At 49.2% G+C, this 16,018-nt stretch overlaps 1 protein-coding gene across 6 annotated transcripts in view; it reads right to left on the bottom strand.

Annotated features, from left to right (window-relative positions):
* CC2D1A (coiled-coil and C2 domain containing 1A) overlaps nucleotides 1-14,954 on the bottom strand; it is a 35,637-nt gene extending 20,683 nt beyond the window's left edge. For 4 of the 6 annotated variants that reach the window (XR_014709112.1, XM_084610413.1, XM_084610411.1 and 1 more), the window contains exons 1-14: nucleotides 14,839-14,954; nucleotides 13,417-13,505; nucleotides 10,232-10,364; nucleotides 9,858-9,961; nucleotides 9,195-9,260; nucleotides 7,665-7,802; nucleotides 6,241-6,568; nucleotides 5,966-6,090; nucleotides 5,182-5,254; nucleotides 4,333-4,428; nucleotides 3,327-3,457; nucleotides 2,142-2,214; nucleotides 1,537-1,676; nucleotides 908-1,046 (exon numbers count right to left, since the gene is read on the bottom strand). Coding sequence is in view for 5 of the 6 variants with exons in the window: in XM_084610413.1 (XP_084466539.1) it covers nucleotides 908-1,046; nucleotides 1,537-1,676; nucleotides 2,142-2,214; nucleotides 3,327-3,457; nucleotides 4,333-4,428; nucleotides 5,182-5,254; nucleotides 5,966-6,090; nucleotides 6,241-6,568; nucleotides 7,665-7,802; nucleotides 9,195-9,260; nucleotides 9,858-9,961; nucleotides 10,232-10,364; nucleotides 13,417-13,479 (1,609 nt within the window). In the remaining variant the exon portion in view is untranslated. Of the gene's footprint in view, nucleotides 1-907; nucleotides 1,047-1,536; nucleotides 1,677-2,141; nucleotides 2,215-3,326; nucleotides 3,458-4,332; nucleotides 4,429-5,181; nucleotides 5,255-5,965; nucleotides 6,091-6,240; nucleotides 6,569-7,664; nucleotides 7,803-9,194; nucleotides 9,261-9,857; nucleotides 9,962-10,231; nucleotides 10,365-13,416; nucleotides 13,506-14,728; nucleotides 14,814-14,838 lie in introns of those variants that run through there. The other 2 variants (XM_084610412.1, XM_084610414.1) reach the window with 2 other exon arrangements.
* Nucleotides 14,955-16,018: the final 1,064 nt, after the last annotated feature.

Raw genomic sequence — 16,018 nt, 5'->3', positions numbered from 1 at the left:
CAGGACCTCATGCTATGGGTAGTCCAAGCTGGAAAGGGAAGCTGGGAATGTTGGTGTATTCAAAATACCGGGCCCATCACCTCGTGGGACCCAGTCTGACATTTCAAACTGGGTACATGAGGCATGTGTCATTAGTGTCGTCTTGGGGACCTCTCTCACAAACGAGACATCACTGACTTAAGACCACCATTTGCTCAGGACAGATGTCAGATGACTCTGGTGCAATCGAACCTAAAACAGTGTTTGTTGCTTGGCAGCCTCACTATCAATAAAATATAGTGAAACTAGAAGATGTTCAGAGAAAGGCAACAGAGATTAGAGGAAGGGGAGGGACTGACTTAGCAGGGAAAAGGTAACACTTGGCTAACTGACAACTAAGATGGCAATAGAAAGGAGGAGAGGAAGAGATTCTAGTCTCATGTACCTGAGACACAGAAACAGCAGGGAAGGAAATGGTTTCGGATGGGCTGAGAAACAAGGGGCAATGGAATGAGTTTGAGTTAGATCACCTACAGCTCAGCAGTCAGGGGGCCACAACATCCTACTCCCTGACATCATCTGTGCTGGAAATGGCAGATACACCATAGTGCCTCTTCCTACAGGAGACAGGTCTTGGGTGTACCAAATATATAAACAATTCTTTAGCGAGGCTGCTGAATACAGATCCTACAGTCCTCTCTGGTTCCTAGCCTGTGCTCCCCCTAAATCCTGGCCTGGCCTCCTGACTACACCATAGGTACCGAGTCAGACAAGGGAACCATTCCAGCCAGAGAGCCGTAGCAGGGACTGGTACCAGCACCACAGATCAGCACATAGCCCAGCGTGGCACTGAACGCAGCCTGACTGCTTCCTACAGCATCAGCCTTGATAAAGAGGGAACGTTTCTGAGAGCTGGAAAGCAAAGTACCTTTTGTGGTGGCTTTCGCAGTGGATTTACCAGACCCAGCTGGATTTGCTGAAGCAGGGGTACCTCCCGAAGACGCACGTGGAACCAGCTTGGGCTGGGACTGGGCGGCTGGCTTTGACAGTTCAGGGCGGGAGCCAGGCTGTAATTAAGAATCAGAAAAATACATGAAGCTATTTTTCTTACAACAGAACACGATAAGTCTGAACTCTGGGACTCAGGTAAGATGGGAATTGAAACAAATGGAGATGAAAAAAGCCCATGTTAGCCAGCACTATAAAATTCAATCCAAACACAGACCCATAGGACTTCAAGGGTCCATCATGATCATCTGGTCTGACCTCCCACACATTGCAGACCACAGACCGTCATCCACCCAATCCTGTAATAGACCCCTAACTTGTGGCTGGTCCTCAAATCATGGTTTAAAGACCAAATTACAGAGAATCCACCTTTTATACTACTTTAAACCTGCAAATGACCTGTATCCAGTTTCCATAGAGAAAGAAGTTTCATAGCACAAATGAATGGGGTTCTGTATAAATGGGTCCAACCCCGGATACGCAGTTAATACAACTCAGAATCGGTTTTAATTGAGCCATCTTGTGCCTAACAGGTTAGCAGAACCGGACCTTCTTCGTCCCCTCCACACTGTCATCTTCCTCATCATTCTCTCGGTCTTCCTGATTGGCTAGTTTTATAGCAGTTTCCAGGACTCCCATGATGCTTTGGTCTCCTGATGAAGCCTCCATGCCATGGATGGGTGGGAAGCCTACCAAAGAGATGGCAAGTCTAAAGAGGGGATCGAAACAGATCAAACTACTATAGAGAGCAGCTGCATACCCAAGCACCCCAAAGAGTTAGGAAGATACCACATCTAGCTACTCGTGTGTTAATTCCATTCAAGCCCACTGAGTGAACCGTGCTAGAGAACAGAACTGCAGGGAACAAGGGGGGGCGTCTCAGAAGAAATGCCAATGACCACAGAAAGGAGACGGAAATTCCCTCTTGCTCCTAGGGGAAAGGTCCTTCCAGGGCAGGGCTGAGAGACATTGGTGGGGATGGAGTGGTAGAAATGTGCCCTGTTACTGCCAATGCTGCATGTGTTGTGAATAGAGAGGTCTCCAGAGCTGCTGTTCCAGAGTGAAATTCACACATATGGAAGTTTTAAAAAAACTGTGAGTGAAGAGTGTCCTCTACTGTTCTACTCTGGTAGCAAAATAAAATCAGAAAATACCTGGTGGAACAGGCAGCTCAGCAAAATCCACAGCTTTCCCTGCTTTGTGAGCTCGGATGGCCGCTTGGTATTGCTGAAAGAGAAATCACGACTGAGCACCTCGGCCATGGTGCCTCACAGGCATGCCCTTCTGAGAAAGACGTATCCCTTATTATTTACACTAGGGTAGCACTTATGAGCCCCAGTTGTGGGCAAGGACCCCGTTGTGCTAGGCACTGTACAAACAGAACAAAAAGGTGGTCCCTGCTCCAGAGAGTTTACAATTTAAGTATAGGCCAAGAGGCGAGGTGGGTACAGACAGATGGGGGGAGCACAAGGAAACAATGAGACAATCCACATGCAAGCTGCCAATAGAGGGATGTTCCATCAACTAATCAGAGTCAGACAACCATATTGCGCCTCAGAATCTTTTTACTGAGGAGTTCAAATATTATCCCATGGCACCAGTTAGGGGTTTCTCCTCCCATTACTGCATTGAGTGGGGAATGAGAGAAGAAACCTGGCTAACTAACGTCCATTGGAATTATGCACATCAGTGGCAGATTAGATTCCAATCATAGTAGTGTTTTGCTTAGGTCTAAAAGATCAGGTTTTTTTTGTTTGTTTGTTTGTTTTTAAGCACTCCATTGCTCTGTCAAGATATTGGCAATTTGCACCAGGCTTTAATGCTCAGCCTTCAAGAAGATACTGAGCAAAACTGATGGACTTTACAAATAAAGATGATAGGCACAAAGATGTTTCACTCATCACTGAAATGCAGCAGTCTCTGGGGTGGAACAGAGCAGCTGTTTAGCAGCGCACAGAAACATTTATGCTACTTGAAGTGATGTATCATGGATCCAAATGAAACTGCAGGGGGATTTAGGAAGGCAGTATACAGTTACCCAAAATGTACTATACCCCCCAACCTTTGGGGAAAGCACTAAAGACTCTCATGACTACGAGTGGGAAAGAATCTCACTCAAAAAGATGGCACCTCCCGAGGCACTGTACCCCCGGCAAGTGGGGTCAGCACTGACTCAGAGAGACACAACCACCAACTGAATCGCCAGCAGCAGATAACATTGCCCCAGAAAGAGTACTGTCCTGCTGTACAGCTCTGATTCAGAACTGTATCTGTCGGGGGTGAGGGGAGCCAAGATCCACGCAGAGCTGTAGGTTATGGGACTTTCATGCTTTCCTCACCTTCACAATGCGCTCATGCATTCTTGCCTTCCGGTCATCTCCTTTGCTCTTGGCCTGAGCTGAGGCTGTTTTGTACCGCTCCATCCTCTGCTGCAGGGCTTCCAGCATGTCTCGCGGGGGTGGAGGGATATCTGTTTCAGGGGTGGGAAGAAAGGGATGACACGCTTATTGGGTTTACTTTTCTAACTTCTCCCTCCTTAACAAAAATCTGTAACTCTGCCCCAGCCCTCGCTAAGGTGGTGACAGGAGGCAACTCAGCATTTCAATACCAACCCATTTCTAACCGCTGCCTAGAATATCTGGCTCTTATCACAAGTTGTCATCAGTAGATCTCAACGTGATTTACATATGAAGTCGTATCAGTATATCCACTTTTTACAGATGGGGAAACTGAGGCACAAAGCGGGCCATGACTTGCCCATGGTCACCCAACGGGAGAGCCAGAACTAGAACCCAGGTCTTCTAAGTCCTAGTCCAGTGCTCTATCCACTAGGCAACACTGACTGCTCCCCGAGAGCTGACGATAAATAAGAGCTGTTCCCTGCCAATCAGGGAGCAAACATGTTCCCACCCCAGTACTCACGTGCCCACCCATCCCCGTCTCATAACGATTCTTCTGATTATCTGCACATGCAGCACAGAGCTCCGCACGGCTCTAGAATGTTTTCTGGTAGCTGCCGTGATCTCTGCAGGTAAGAGCTGAACTGGAGTTTGCACAGGACCACCACTCAAGCTAGAGATACTCCCATGCTTGCCTCTTTCTCCCCTCCAGGTCCCACTTACTTTCTGGGTGGGTTTTTCCTTTCACTACAGAGGGGGTTTGCTGTCCTTAGGAACAAAAGCAAGGCTGGCAAGATACACAGCAACTACCAAACAGGCAGTACAGCTTGCAGCTCCCATTCAGTCTAAAAGAAATTCCAAGGTTGATCGGCTGCATGGCATAACGAGCAACCTCTAGTCATGCTGCGGCGGCTCAGATACCAAGGCACAATTCTGGAGCTCATACCTGCAGCGGGGGCTGCTGATTTTGCTAACGGCATTGTTGTCGACACAGCAGATTGTTGTTGTAGACCTGGGGACAACAGCTCCTTGGGCAGCTGGTCTGTGAAAATAAGATTGTAAATGACAAGCAGAAAGTGAAAAATAAAAATAAATCAACCAACCCAGGTCGACAGAAAGTAAATAGGTTACTCCTCTCCCACCAGGCCCACCCAACCCAGTCCTCACAAGGAGCATCACCCAGATGGTACACTGCAATAATGATATTTCGTCTTTCTCTGGCACCTTCCAAGCCAGGATCCCAAAGCACTCCTCCCCTTTCCCCCCAGCCCCATTTTACAAATACAGAAATTGAGACGCAGAGTGGTAGAGTCCCCTTCTAAAGGCCACACAGCGAGTAAGAGACAGAACCGGGAACAGAACCCATGAGTCCCAACGTCCAGGGGCTCTCCAACCACTGGACGACACTAAGGGCTAGTCTACACTAGAAAGGCTTTGCTGATACAGCTGTACCAGTGGAGTGGTACTGGCAGAGCCCCCTAGTGCAGCTTTACTGGCATCAGGAGATCTTTTGCTGGTACAAGCCACCTCCCTGAACGACAACGTAAAGACTCGTACCAGCAGTTGCATGTCAACGGGCGGTTTTGCAGGCATAGCCATGTAAGTCAAGGGCGTGGGTTTCTTCATGTCTCTGACTGGTATAGCTATGCTGGCAAAATTTTGTAGGCCTGTCTTAGCAAGGAAAGAGCATGACTGCTGTGTTAGCAATTTTAGCACAGGCTGTTTCCTCCACCCAGTCAGTGCCTCCATTGCCATGTCAGTGAAATCAGTGGCAAAGCTGAGTATCAAGTCTCACCTGCAGGTGGGGGCAGGTGGCCCAGATCCACGGTTTCACCTTTCCCCAAGGCTTCTAGAATGGGATCAAAGCTCTGAAAGGCACAAGCCAGGGAGAAAAGTACTTTTAAATGCTTTCTTCAAAGATCTTAAAACATTTTACTCAAAACCACTCAAACCAACCTCATATATCCCATGTAAAGTGGGATTTATCTCCAAATTACAACTGAGAAAACGAGAGCAATTTGCCCAAGGTTTCACAGTGAACTGAAATTAGAACATAGTAGTCTTGGCTGCCAGTGTTCTGCTCTAACTACTAGGCCACGTTCTCCCCCAGAATCAGAACCCAGCCCTCTGGGCTCCCAGCCTCCTGCTACAGCAAATGAACCATACTACTAGTGCAAGTTCAGTGTTGGTTATAGAGGGATGCTCCAAAGGTGGAGGACAGACAGGAGCAGAGGAATGTATTGTCTTTAGCCACACCTGAGCTGACCTATGGAGATAATAACTGCATCTGCATTAACTGCAATTTTCAAGGTCTTTCTTTTGTAGAAGGGAGGCCACAGCTTGATTTTAATTCTCCATACGAAGCTGAACTGAAGGAAAAGCCTGTCCCAGAATAAGACTAGCCAAGGTGAAATAGAGTCACAAACGTGCTGCAGAACCAGTGGATGTGGTTTACCAGCAGCCTTCTAAGCACCAACTGGTCAACTTCTTAATTGCACCCACTGAAAGTGTCACTTCTAGGGCCAAACCAAAGCCCCTGCCAGTCTAACAGAACAGCGCTTTGGCTGGCAGGCACCTACCTTAGCAATGCGGTAGTATTTACTAGCCATCTCGACACTGCCTTGCTGTTTAGCATGCAGCGCGGCTAGCTTGTACTCCCGCTGCCTGTCCTGTAGGAGCGCCTGGGTGCTGAAGTTTTCAGAACCTGTAGAGAGACAGAGAAAAGAGTCACTGTGCTTTGTGTTTCAGAATCATCCAGTGCAAGATCAGGGGAACATCACGGTCATAGATCAGTTGGTATTTATAAGCTCAATCTTCTGCGATGAGAGAGAATGAAAAGGTCCCCCATGCTTACCCGATAGTGCCAAAGGGACAGGTTTTTCCTCTGGTGTCTCTGGAGATCTGATGGGCAGGGCCAGGGCTGGCTTTGGAAGTACAGGAGGCGGCGGCTTGGGAGATGCTGCAGAGGGTCCCTGTGGAGGTGCTGCAGTGGGTGGCTGTGGAGGGGGATGGCTGGATAAACTGAACCTTCCGTTGGGTGTGGAGCTCTGAGATGAGAGAGTCAGTGGAGAAGGGGACGGCAGCTGGGAGTTCCCGCCCTTTCCTAGTGCAACTGCAGGAGGGATTTCTTCCTCATCAATCTTTTTGCCCTTCCTCACAGAGGTCAGCATGTTTTCTAATGTCTTGGAAACAAACAACAGATAATTAGCGATAAGCTTCCAAACTCTCTCACTCTTGGTTTTGCCAACAGCTATAGAAAACAAGTGCTTTAAAATTAGCCAGAACTTCAGCTGAGAGCCTGACAGCAGGAAAACTGGATACCAGCACCTTAGTCCTTAGCCAGCCCAGAAACTGCAGCCTAATTAGACCTCAGAAACCCACAGCCTGTCATCAGCTAAAAAGCCATTCCTCAGTCAGACAGCAAGTTCCTAATTCCCACATTTTTCATGACTAGAAGGTAGCAGCCTCTTCGATTGCTATAGTGCCATTCATCCTAGGGAAGCCAAAAGTGCTCTACAAACCACATGCCCTTTGTGGAGAAATCTCATTGCAGAAATGCAGCTCTCGGTGGGGGGAAGCAGCAGGGTGATTAGCAACAGCACACAGTCAGAGCACATCCAGTTTCCTAAGTAAAGACTCCAGACCCCAATGAAGATGCAGGGAGAATTTTAGGGCGGCAGAATAAAAGTACCCAAGATGGAATTGGCCAGGATGCTGGGACAGGCACTCTGACTTGAGAAAAGCACTATGGGAACTTTAATGATCAGGAGTGATCAGGTCCTCAATTGTACATATACTTGGAAAGCCCACTGCTGCAGTTGTACAGGATCTATTAGGACCATGCGGGGACCTTTGGGCTCAATGTTATCTCTGAGGACACAGCAATATCACTAAATATTAAGACATCAAAGCGCTGCATCCCCTGCAATATACTGATCGCGGAGGAGGTTATCAGCTATTGTATTATCCATATTTAGGCTCCTCAATAAAAGTGATTTTCAGAAGGGCTCCGGACCCATAGCTTCCACCAAAAGCACTAGGAGCAAGACTGAAAAAACAGGCCCCTTACGTGGGTGCCTAAAAATGGATTTAAGTGCCACACTTTGAAGTCTGAAAACGTTGGCCATGCTCAGTTGCAAATTTAAGATCGAACAATTTCTATTATGTTTCTAAAAAATCTTTTCAGTTTTATTCTTAAAGAGCGTCTTGGAAGACAAGATAGTTACCAAGACATTAGCCTGGGCACACTGTATTCTGGGTGCATTATTTAAAGCTCACCTTGAGGCCTCTTTCATATCTGCGCACTTTGGCGCTGTCTCCAGCTTGCTTTGCATTAGCGATGGCCATTCTGTACATTTCCAGCCTTTCCACCAGAGTAGATTCTACGCTGCTGGAATCAGCCGGAGTTTCATTCACCTGTAAGAGCCCAGGGAAGAGGAGGAAAAAGTGTTGTTAATTAATCCAAAGCCCTGGCCTGCTGGGGGACAGCCATATCAACACTTCCAATGACAGACCTATTTTGTTCGGCTCAGGACAGTCAAACTAGACTGATCAGTTTCACTTTCCAGTTCTTACATGCTGGCAAAATTCTCCTGGACAACATGACCACAACTCAGGGTATCTCTGTTCAGACATTAAGGACTGAAGGTGGGCAGCTGGTGAAACAATAGGTGCCTTAGGAAGGTCTGAAAGCACAAGGCTATTGAGTTTGGGTTAACTAATCTGGCCACATACAACAAAAATGTCTCTATTCATATTAGATTTCCCTCCACCCCACACCCTTTTTTTTTTTTTTTTTAAATATAAACAGAACTGGTCCTCAACTAGTTGAGAGTCTTTTAAAGATAATAGAAAAAACGATACAATATGTAATATGCAATATGCAAAGGGAATTGGTAAAGAAATAAGAACTCTTCTCAGTGTATACCAGGGTTCAAGCAACGGCTACTAAGAACTGAAGCTGAGGAAGGATGCATTCATCTTTGATATTCAGAAAAGCCTTTAAAAAGACAATGGAACAGTATGCCGATGTATGGCCGCAGGAAAGTGCAGTACTTATGACACAATCTCCAACGAAAGTGAGAAATTAATGGCAATAGCACAAGGCCCTTTCTGCTAGTCGCAATGACCTAGACTCAGAGGTTTATGGGTTTTTCCAACCTTATCAGCTGTAATTCTAAAACACAGCTGATTTCAAAACACAGCTGATTACTCAATTTTTCCTTAGGGACTTGGCTCATGAAGGTTCTGAAGATTGACTTTACTGAGGGTGCAAATTTAGGCCCTGACCCTGTAATTTGTGACACATGGGACAGCGGCTGCACCTGCAGAGCCCCGCTCCGGCAACACGACTCCCAGCGGTCACAGCATGTTGCCCACACACTGCGAAGTGCTGGAGTGGGCCTTATCTTCTCCACCCAATTACTTTGCTCAATTGACAGGGAGCAAAACAAGCCTCCTGACTGTCTACCAATGTCACCAATTCAATGTGGTATCTGAAAAAACCCAGATCCAATATTGTCAGCTGTCAGAACCTGACGGTCAGTTTTGCTATTGATGGGTGAAGCAGAAGAGACTCCAGCTCACTCATCCCCTGAACCAACAGGAAGATGGACTTTGACCACATAGGTCATTTACATCTCTAACTTCAGACTCTGCAATGCTAACAGGAAACACATGCTGGTTTGTGTCAATGGGGCAAGTATATATAACTTGCAGAGCTACAGGGAACAGATACGTAGCACAAGGAGGAGCCATTTCTGTACTATATCCTCAAGAGGAAGCAAAGTTGGAAGGGGAGTTTTGCACCTTAGTAGCAGGTATTGTGGCATCCTTGATTTCTTTCTCTTCACCCAGGACTTCATTGAGTTCCGCCTACAAAACAAAGAAATTTAGTCTCTTAATTTTGTCTAGAGATGCTCAAAAATGTAAGTCACACTGATGGGAAGTGAAGCAGTAATTTATAAACTACAGAGAGACAGATTAAGGGTGACAACTAGCAAGGGACAGGCATTGCAGCAGAAGTCCCAGCACTTAATGAGCATCTCCTCCTTATTAGGATGTGACAGGCACTTATGTATAACACTCCATCTTTAAGGAAATGGAATAATCTAGGAGTCAAGACACTTACTCCGATATCTACAGATAGGTAAGATTGCGGGATTCTAATATGAGTATCAGTATAATGGGTTCGGATCACAATGCAGCTGTGAGCAAAATTCAATAGAAGGATCCCTGGTCAGTGATACACTGTGGTACAAAGCTTTTTGGAGAAAAAAATCCTGTTTCTCCAAGAGGACCTAGAGGGAGCAGGGAGGTGGCAGATGAATGGATCTATTCACCTGTTGCTACACAAGAATTCTCATTTAGACATGTCACTTTAGACACTCCCCACATATGAGGCATTGACCTGATAACAAGGCCTTTTGTGTAACATTCCCAGTCCTTCACCGAGTATGAAGTCCTTCATACCATCAGATCATCTTCATCTTCCAGATCTTCTTCCTCTTCCTCGTCATCCAGGTCCTTCATGCAGAGAGCGGCCATTCTCTCAATAGCTTCCATGGGCAAAGGGGCTGAAAAGAAGAGGAGACAAATACACAACTCATTTCACATAACCATATATCATCAGAATTCAAGCTAGTGTGCTGGGAGGGTGCGGGGAAGAAAGGTCTTGTTGCTAAGCACAGGACTGCGAGGCTCTGCCACTTCTCTCTTGCTGTAGCTCTGAAATTAAGGCACTAGAAACTTAACAGTTTGTAACTCTTTTAATCAAGTCCTTCTGGGATTCAGATGTGTCCTAGCTGAGCCGATGTATAATGGGCATAGAGTTGAGGACCACTTACTTTTCCCTTTCGGCTTCTCTTTTGAATCTGGCTGGCCTCCAACTATAGCTATTAATTCTGCTTCCAGTTCACCATCCTCCTCCTTATCATTGTACATCATCCCATCTGGAGAGAAATCCACTAGCAAACCCATCTAGAGACGATAAAAGACAAACCACGAGTCAATGGTTTCCTAACAGACAACAAGAGGCAGTGGTATCTAGTGCTTAGATCAAGGGACCAGGCGTCAGGATTCCTGAATTCTAGTCTCAACTGAAAGAGGGAGAAGTGTCATCTGATGGTTAGAGCAGGAGATAAGGAGGGGGTACTTTTTTCTCCCTGCTTTGGGAAAAGAACATAAGAATGGCCATACTGGGTCACACCAACGGTCCATCCATGTACAGTATCCTGCCTTCTGATAGTGGTATGCACCACCTGGAGCCTGCACCGCATCCCAAACCCTCTTCCTCAGCCCTGAGCCCCCTCCTGCACCCAAACCCCCTCCCAGAGCCCACATCCACTCCCATACCCAACTCCCTGAGCCCCCTCCTGCACCCAAACTCCCTCCCAGAGCTGCACCCCATATCCCCTCCTGCACCCCAATCCCCTGCCCCAGCCCTGAGCCCCCTCCTGCACCCAAACCCCTCACCCCCTCCCACACCCTAACCCCCTGCCCCAGCCCAGTGAAAATGAGTGAGGGTGGGGGAGAGCGAGCGACGGAGGGGCCTCGGAAAAGGTGGTGGGGCAAGGAAGTTTGGTTTTCTGCAGTCACTTCACCTCTGTGTGCCAATTTGCCCACTGATAACATGAAGTTAACAGGACACCTACTTACACTACTAGGCATTGTAAAGTTTAACGTATGTTCATAAAGCATTCCGAGAGCCTCATATGAAAGGAGCTACAGGCGTATAATCATATTACACAACACGGGCTTTTTGACAGCTTCCCCTAACATGTGGTTAGGGTGTGTCTTGCTGTTTGTACAGTGGAGTGCACCTCACTGTAATATCAGAGAAGATTCAATTTTCATACTGCTCGTTAAGAAGAATCATCTCTCCCTCCTACAGAGACTGCTGCAAAGACTTAATTGCAGGTGTGTATGTGCTTTTATAGGAGTGTGTTGGTTTGCGCTTCCCAACACCTGTCTCTGCTTGGAGTTTGACCCAATCCCTGATAGGCGAAAGAATAAAGCATAAGGGAGGGGGCAGACTTTCACCTGAGACAGGACAAGGCAATACAAACCCTGTGTGCATGCACCACTATGTGAAAATCCCTGACAGATGGCAAAACTCAACCCAGTACCTCCTCCTGGTAGATTATTAAAAGAAAGACTAATGCAAGTACCCTAAACCTTCAGATGGCCTGAAAATGGGGAAGCAACATGCAATCGCCCCACCCTCCAAGCACAATCAGATAAATTTTACGGTCTATCAAGGTTTTATAGCCAGTGAAATTGAAAGCTCTCACCAATTAACTGGTCAAACATTAATTTTATTGAAAGCAGGATTCAAGCGAAGGGGGAGGTTTAGTACATTATCCACACCTAATTGGATTCTGCCGGACACAAAGCCCTCCAGCATATGAAGAGAGGGAGGGCTATTACCATATGTCCCTGGACAGTTTGTCCTCCATAGACTTGCTCTAGATCTCTGATTTCGTCCATGACTTGCATGTTGTGACAATTTGGCCATTCTTAACATGCTCTTTCTGCAGACAAGTACTTCCATTAATAATTTGGTGCAGTGCCAGACAGCAGTACTAGTTACGGTCATCTGTGCCTCGGTACCGTAGTGACTAGAATACCATATACAATACCACTGAAAGTGATAGGTTTTCCAGCCATTCCATCTTTTAGCACATAGACAAGTTCAGTAAAAAGGGTGCAAAAGAAAGGTCTACAGAAGCTCAATTACCCACATCCCCCAATACAAGAGACCTGGAATAATGCCCAGTTTTATCCACCATAGACTGGAAATGCTGCAGGATGCTGGACCATCTATCCTACAGAATGGCAATTTAACCTGGGATCTATGACAAGACATCAAATTTTATTCCTCTGAGAAAGTGACTTAGAAGCAATCAAGTTCCCATCCTTAGACTGGCACATGTGCTCCACAGACGAGTGGCAGGCACAGTGTGACAGAAAAATGAGCTTTGAAAAGTTAAATTGGTTCTTTGACATTTGCAAAACAGTATTTAACACCATTCATTTCAAACATCTTCAGCAAAATTCTAAATTCACCTCCCCAGTCATTCTAGGAAAATAAAGCAATTGTTTGATCATGCCAGAAGCTGTCAGAAAGGAGACCTGCAACTCACGTAAACCTGCTATGTGATTCTGATCTAGGTTAATAAAAGTTAAGAGCCAGAAACAACTCAAAAGATCACCCTGCCCATCGGCCTGTACACAGAGATTGAGAAATTTCTCAGATTTCTAGTTCACTATGTAAACACAAATGAACATTAACATCAGGAATTCTGCATCACGAAACTGGGGTAAAAGAAATGCTGTGCTTTAAGGAAACGTACGCAACACTATTTTAAATTCCACACGTTACTATTTTCCTTGTTTACTTTTAATTCCACATTTTGGGCATTAGCAGAGGGATGTTGGGAACAGATGAATCACTCCTCTTCATCGGGTCCCATCTTTGTCCCAAAGGGCTAGGGTGGAGGTGGGGTATAATGATGATTTGTTTACTTCTATTATTTCTGGTTTGTCAATTCCCCTGATGTGATTTCTAAATGACAGCAAATCTGATTCTCACCTCGGGATGGAGGCAGAGGCCACTTTGGTTACAACCTGGCCAATTTTCTCACTGGCAAAACCAGTATTTTTACCATAAGGCCAGCAGGACAAAAATTTACCCACAATGAAAGAACCAATATTATTAACGAACAGCAACAATTTTCCATCTCTATAGAACTTTTCATCCTGCAGAAGCCAAACTTTACAAACTACAGGCCTGAACCTGCTCCCACTGAAGTCAAGAGTAGCAAGGTTGGGGCCTTTATACACACAAAGGTTACTTCAGGGATCACTTATTGGGGGGTGGGAGCAGCAGCCTCAGGGATTGGGGGAATTTAGGAAACTGACAACAGTACAACTACATTTTTTTATACCAAGACTCTCAAAGCAGATCCGAAGGAAGAGGCGTTTCCTCATACAGACAGGGGAGACGTAAAAAAAGAAACCCAGGACTCACCTGTCTGGCTTTGGCAGCACCACTGCGTCCTGGTGGTGGAGGCGGCCTCCTGTTCTTGTTCATTTCTTTTTTCCCCCCCTCAGACTGAGCTAAAAAGAATCAGTGCATTGGGTCAGATGGAGCTAGATGGTTACAATGGGATCACCCAGGCACTGTCCCTGTGTTTCCGCTCCACCCCAGGACAGTTTGGCTAACAAACCTCATTCCTTCCTCCTCCTAATGCTTTCTTCTTCCCCTCCTCTTTACCTCTCCCTACTCAGCCCTCTGACTCCATCCCACTTTTCCCCTCATACCCACTCCAATGCCCTCCTCTCCTCCACAGAGTTCCCAACTTCCAGGAGTTCTCCCACAAATCCCCAACACAGCACACACACTTCCCAGATCCTTGCTTCCCTTTCAATCCAGGAGAGGCATAATGAACTATTCTCCCTGCCCATAGTGGTCCCTCTCTCTCCCTACCTGAACTATCCACATGCCCCCCCACCCCGCCAGCTCCTGCTCTCCCATCCCCAGCAACCACACCCTGAAGCCCTACAGAGCTCATTGTCCACTCCCCCAAAAGCCTACTCTCCCCAGCCCCAAGGCTTCTGCCACCACCAGCACCCCGCTCCCCCACCCCAGAACCCCCCCCACTTCCTGACCCCTCTCCCCGGCACCTCGCACCCCCACCCCAGCACTCCCCCACCTCCTGACTCCTCCCCCTGGCACCCCGCTCCCCCACCCCAGAACCTCCTTTCCCCAGCACCCCGCTCCCCCCACCCCAGAACCCCCCCACCTCCTGACCCCTCCCCCCAGCACCTCGCACTCCACCCCAGAACCCCCCCACCTCCTGACCTCCTCTCCCCGGCACCTCGCACCCCCACCCCAGAACCTCCTTTCCTCAGCACCCCGCTCCCCCACCCCAGAACCCCCCCACCCCCTGACCTCCTTTCCCCAGCACCCCACTCCCCCACCCCAGAACCCCCCTATCTCCAGACCTCCTCTCCCCGGCACCCCGCACCCCCCCACCTCCTGACCCCTCCCCCCGGCACCCCACTCCCCCACCCCAGCACTCCCCCACCTCCTGACTCCTCCCCCTGGCACCCCGCTCCCCCACCCCAGCACTCTCCCACCTCCTGACTCCTCCCCCTGGCACCCCGCTCCCCCACCCCAGAACCTCCTTTCCCCAGCACCCCGCTCTCCCCACCCCAGAACCCCCCCACCCCCTGACCTCCTTTCCCCAGCACCCCGCTCTCCCCACCCCAGAACCCCCCCACCTCCTGACCCCTCCCCCCGGCACCCCGCACCCCCCCCGCTCTGACCCCTCCCTCACACTTCCTGGCTCCCCTCAGGAGCCTCGCTGTCTCCCCCAGTAGAGGGCTCCCTTCGAAGACACCCCAGGGGGAGGTGGCCCCACTCCCTCCTTATCCCCCCCCAACTCACTTCCTGCTTCGCCCAGGCAGCTGACAACAACACGCCTTGCTTTACGACCACCGGCACACCATTGTCGCAAAACCGGCAGCGCCGTCGACGTGCTTTACGGAAGGCGGAACCCGAGCGAGCGGGTGACCCTGCGCGGCAGAGCGCACGGGCTGAGGGGAGGGGACTACATTTCCCAGGAGACAACGCAGGGAGGGAGCTGAAGCGCGCATGTGTAATAGTGGAGGAGGCGAGACCTAAAGAGGGGCGGGGCTAACAGCCAAAGGTCGGGAGGGAACTGGGAACCTTAACCGGGGGGCGTGGCTGAGAGAGAGGGCGGACGAAACCTGGGCTGGGCCCCCATTAGGGGGCGGAGCTAAATGCCCGGCCAGGGAGCCGGGGAGCGCCGCGGCGAAGCGAGAGGGGCGGGGCCAAGCTAGGGCCGGTTGGGGAAAGGGCGGGAAAGGCGAGCGCGAGCCTCTGGCGGCGACGGCGGCCTGAGGCGACGCCGGCGCGAGCCCTGAGGCGAAGGGCGGGGCAAGGGGGTGAGAGAGACCCCGAAAGGGCGGGAAAACCCGAGTGGCGCTGAGGGGAGCGCATACCCCCCTTCTCTCCTGAGGTGACTATCGCGCTTGGGGGGGAGGAGGAGGAGGAGGAGGAGGCCCACCACCCCCATCCCCCGGCCTCAACAGACAGGCGGCAGGGCTGTGGCTGGGCTGCCCGCAGTAGCACCCGCCGCAGCCAAGCAACGGGTAACCGTGCGTTGGCAGGATGCGGTGGTGCCAAGGGGCCGGCTCATCCGGTGGAGATGGGCCGCCTCCCTCCGGCCATACCGTCAGGAGCTGCTGGTGCAGCGGGGTGACGCCAGGATGCCACCGTGTCACAGCGAGCGGACGACGCGCTGGCTGGCGGGCCCCGGCCAGGGAACGGATGTTCTGTCCCCGTGACAAACTTAGACGATCTGAGGAAACGTGGCCTGACTTGAGACGAAAGGCGAACCTTCCAAAACAAGAAGAAAAGGCGCACTTCGTCGGACGCATCGGCTCCCGAAAGCTTCTGCTCGAATAAATTTGTTAGTCTCTAAGGTGCCACAAGTCCTCCTGTTCTTTCTGCGGATGCAGACTGACACAGCGGCCACTCTGAAACCTGTCAAAACAAAAGTCTAAATACAATTACTTTTAGGTCCATTGAAAACGCTTGCTTT

This window comes from Lepidochelys olivacea (assembly GCF_965140295.1).
Source record: "Lepidochelys olivacea isolate rLepOli2 genome assembly, chromosome: 20".
Taxonomy (NCBI): Eukaryota; Metazoa; Chordata; order Testudines; family Cheloniidae; genus Lepidochelys; species Lepidochelys olivacea.
This window is presented reverse-complemented; position numbering and strand designations above follow the sequence as displayed.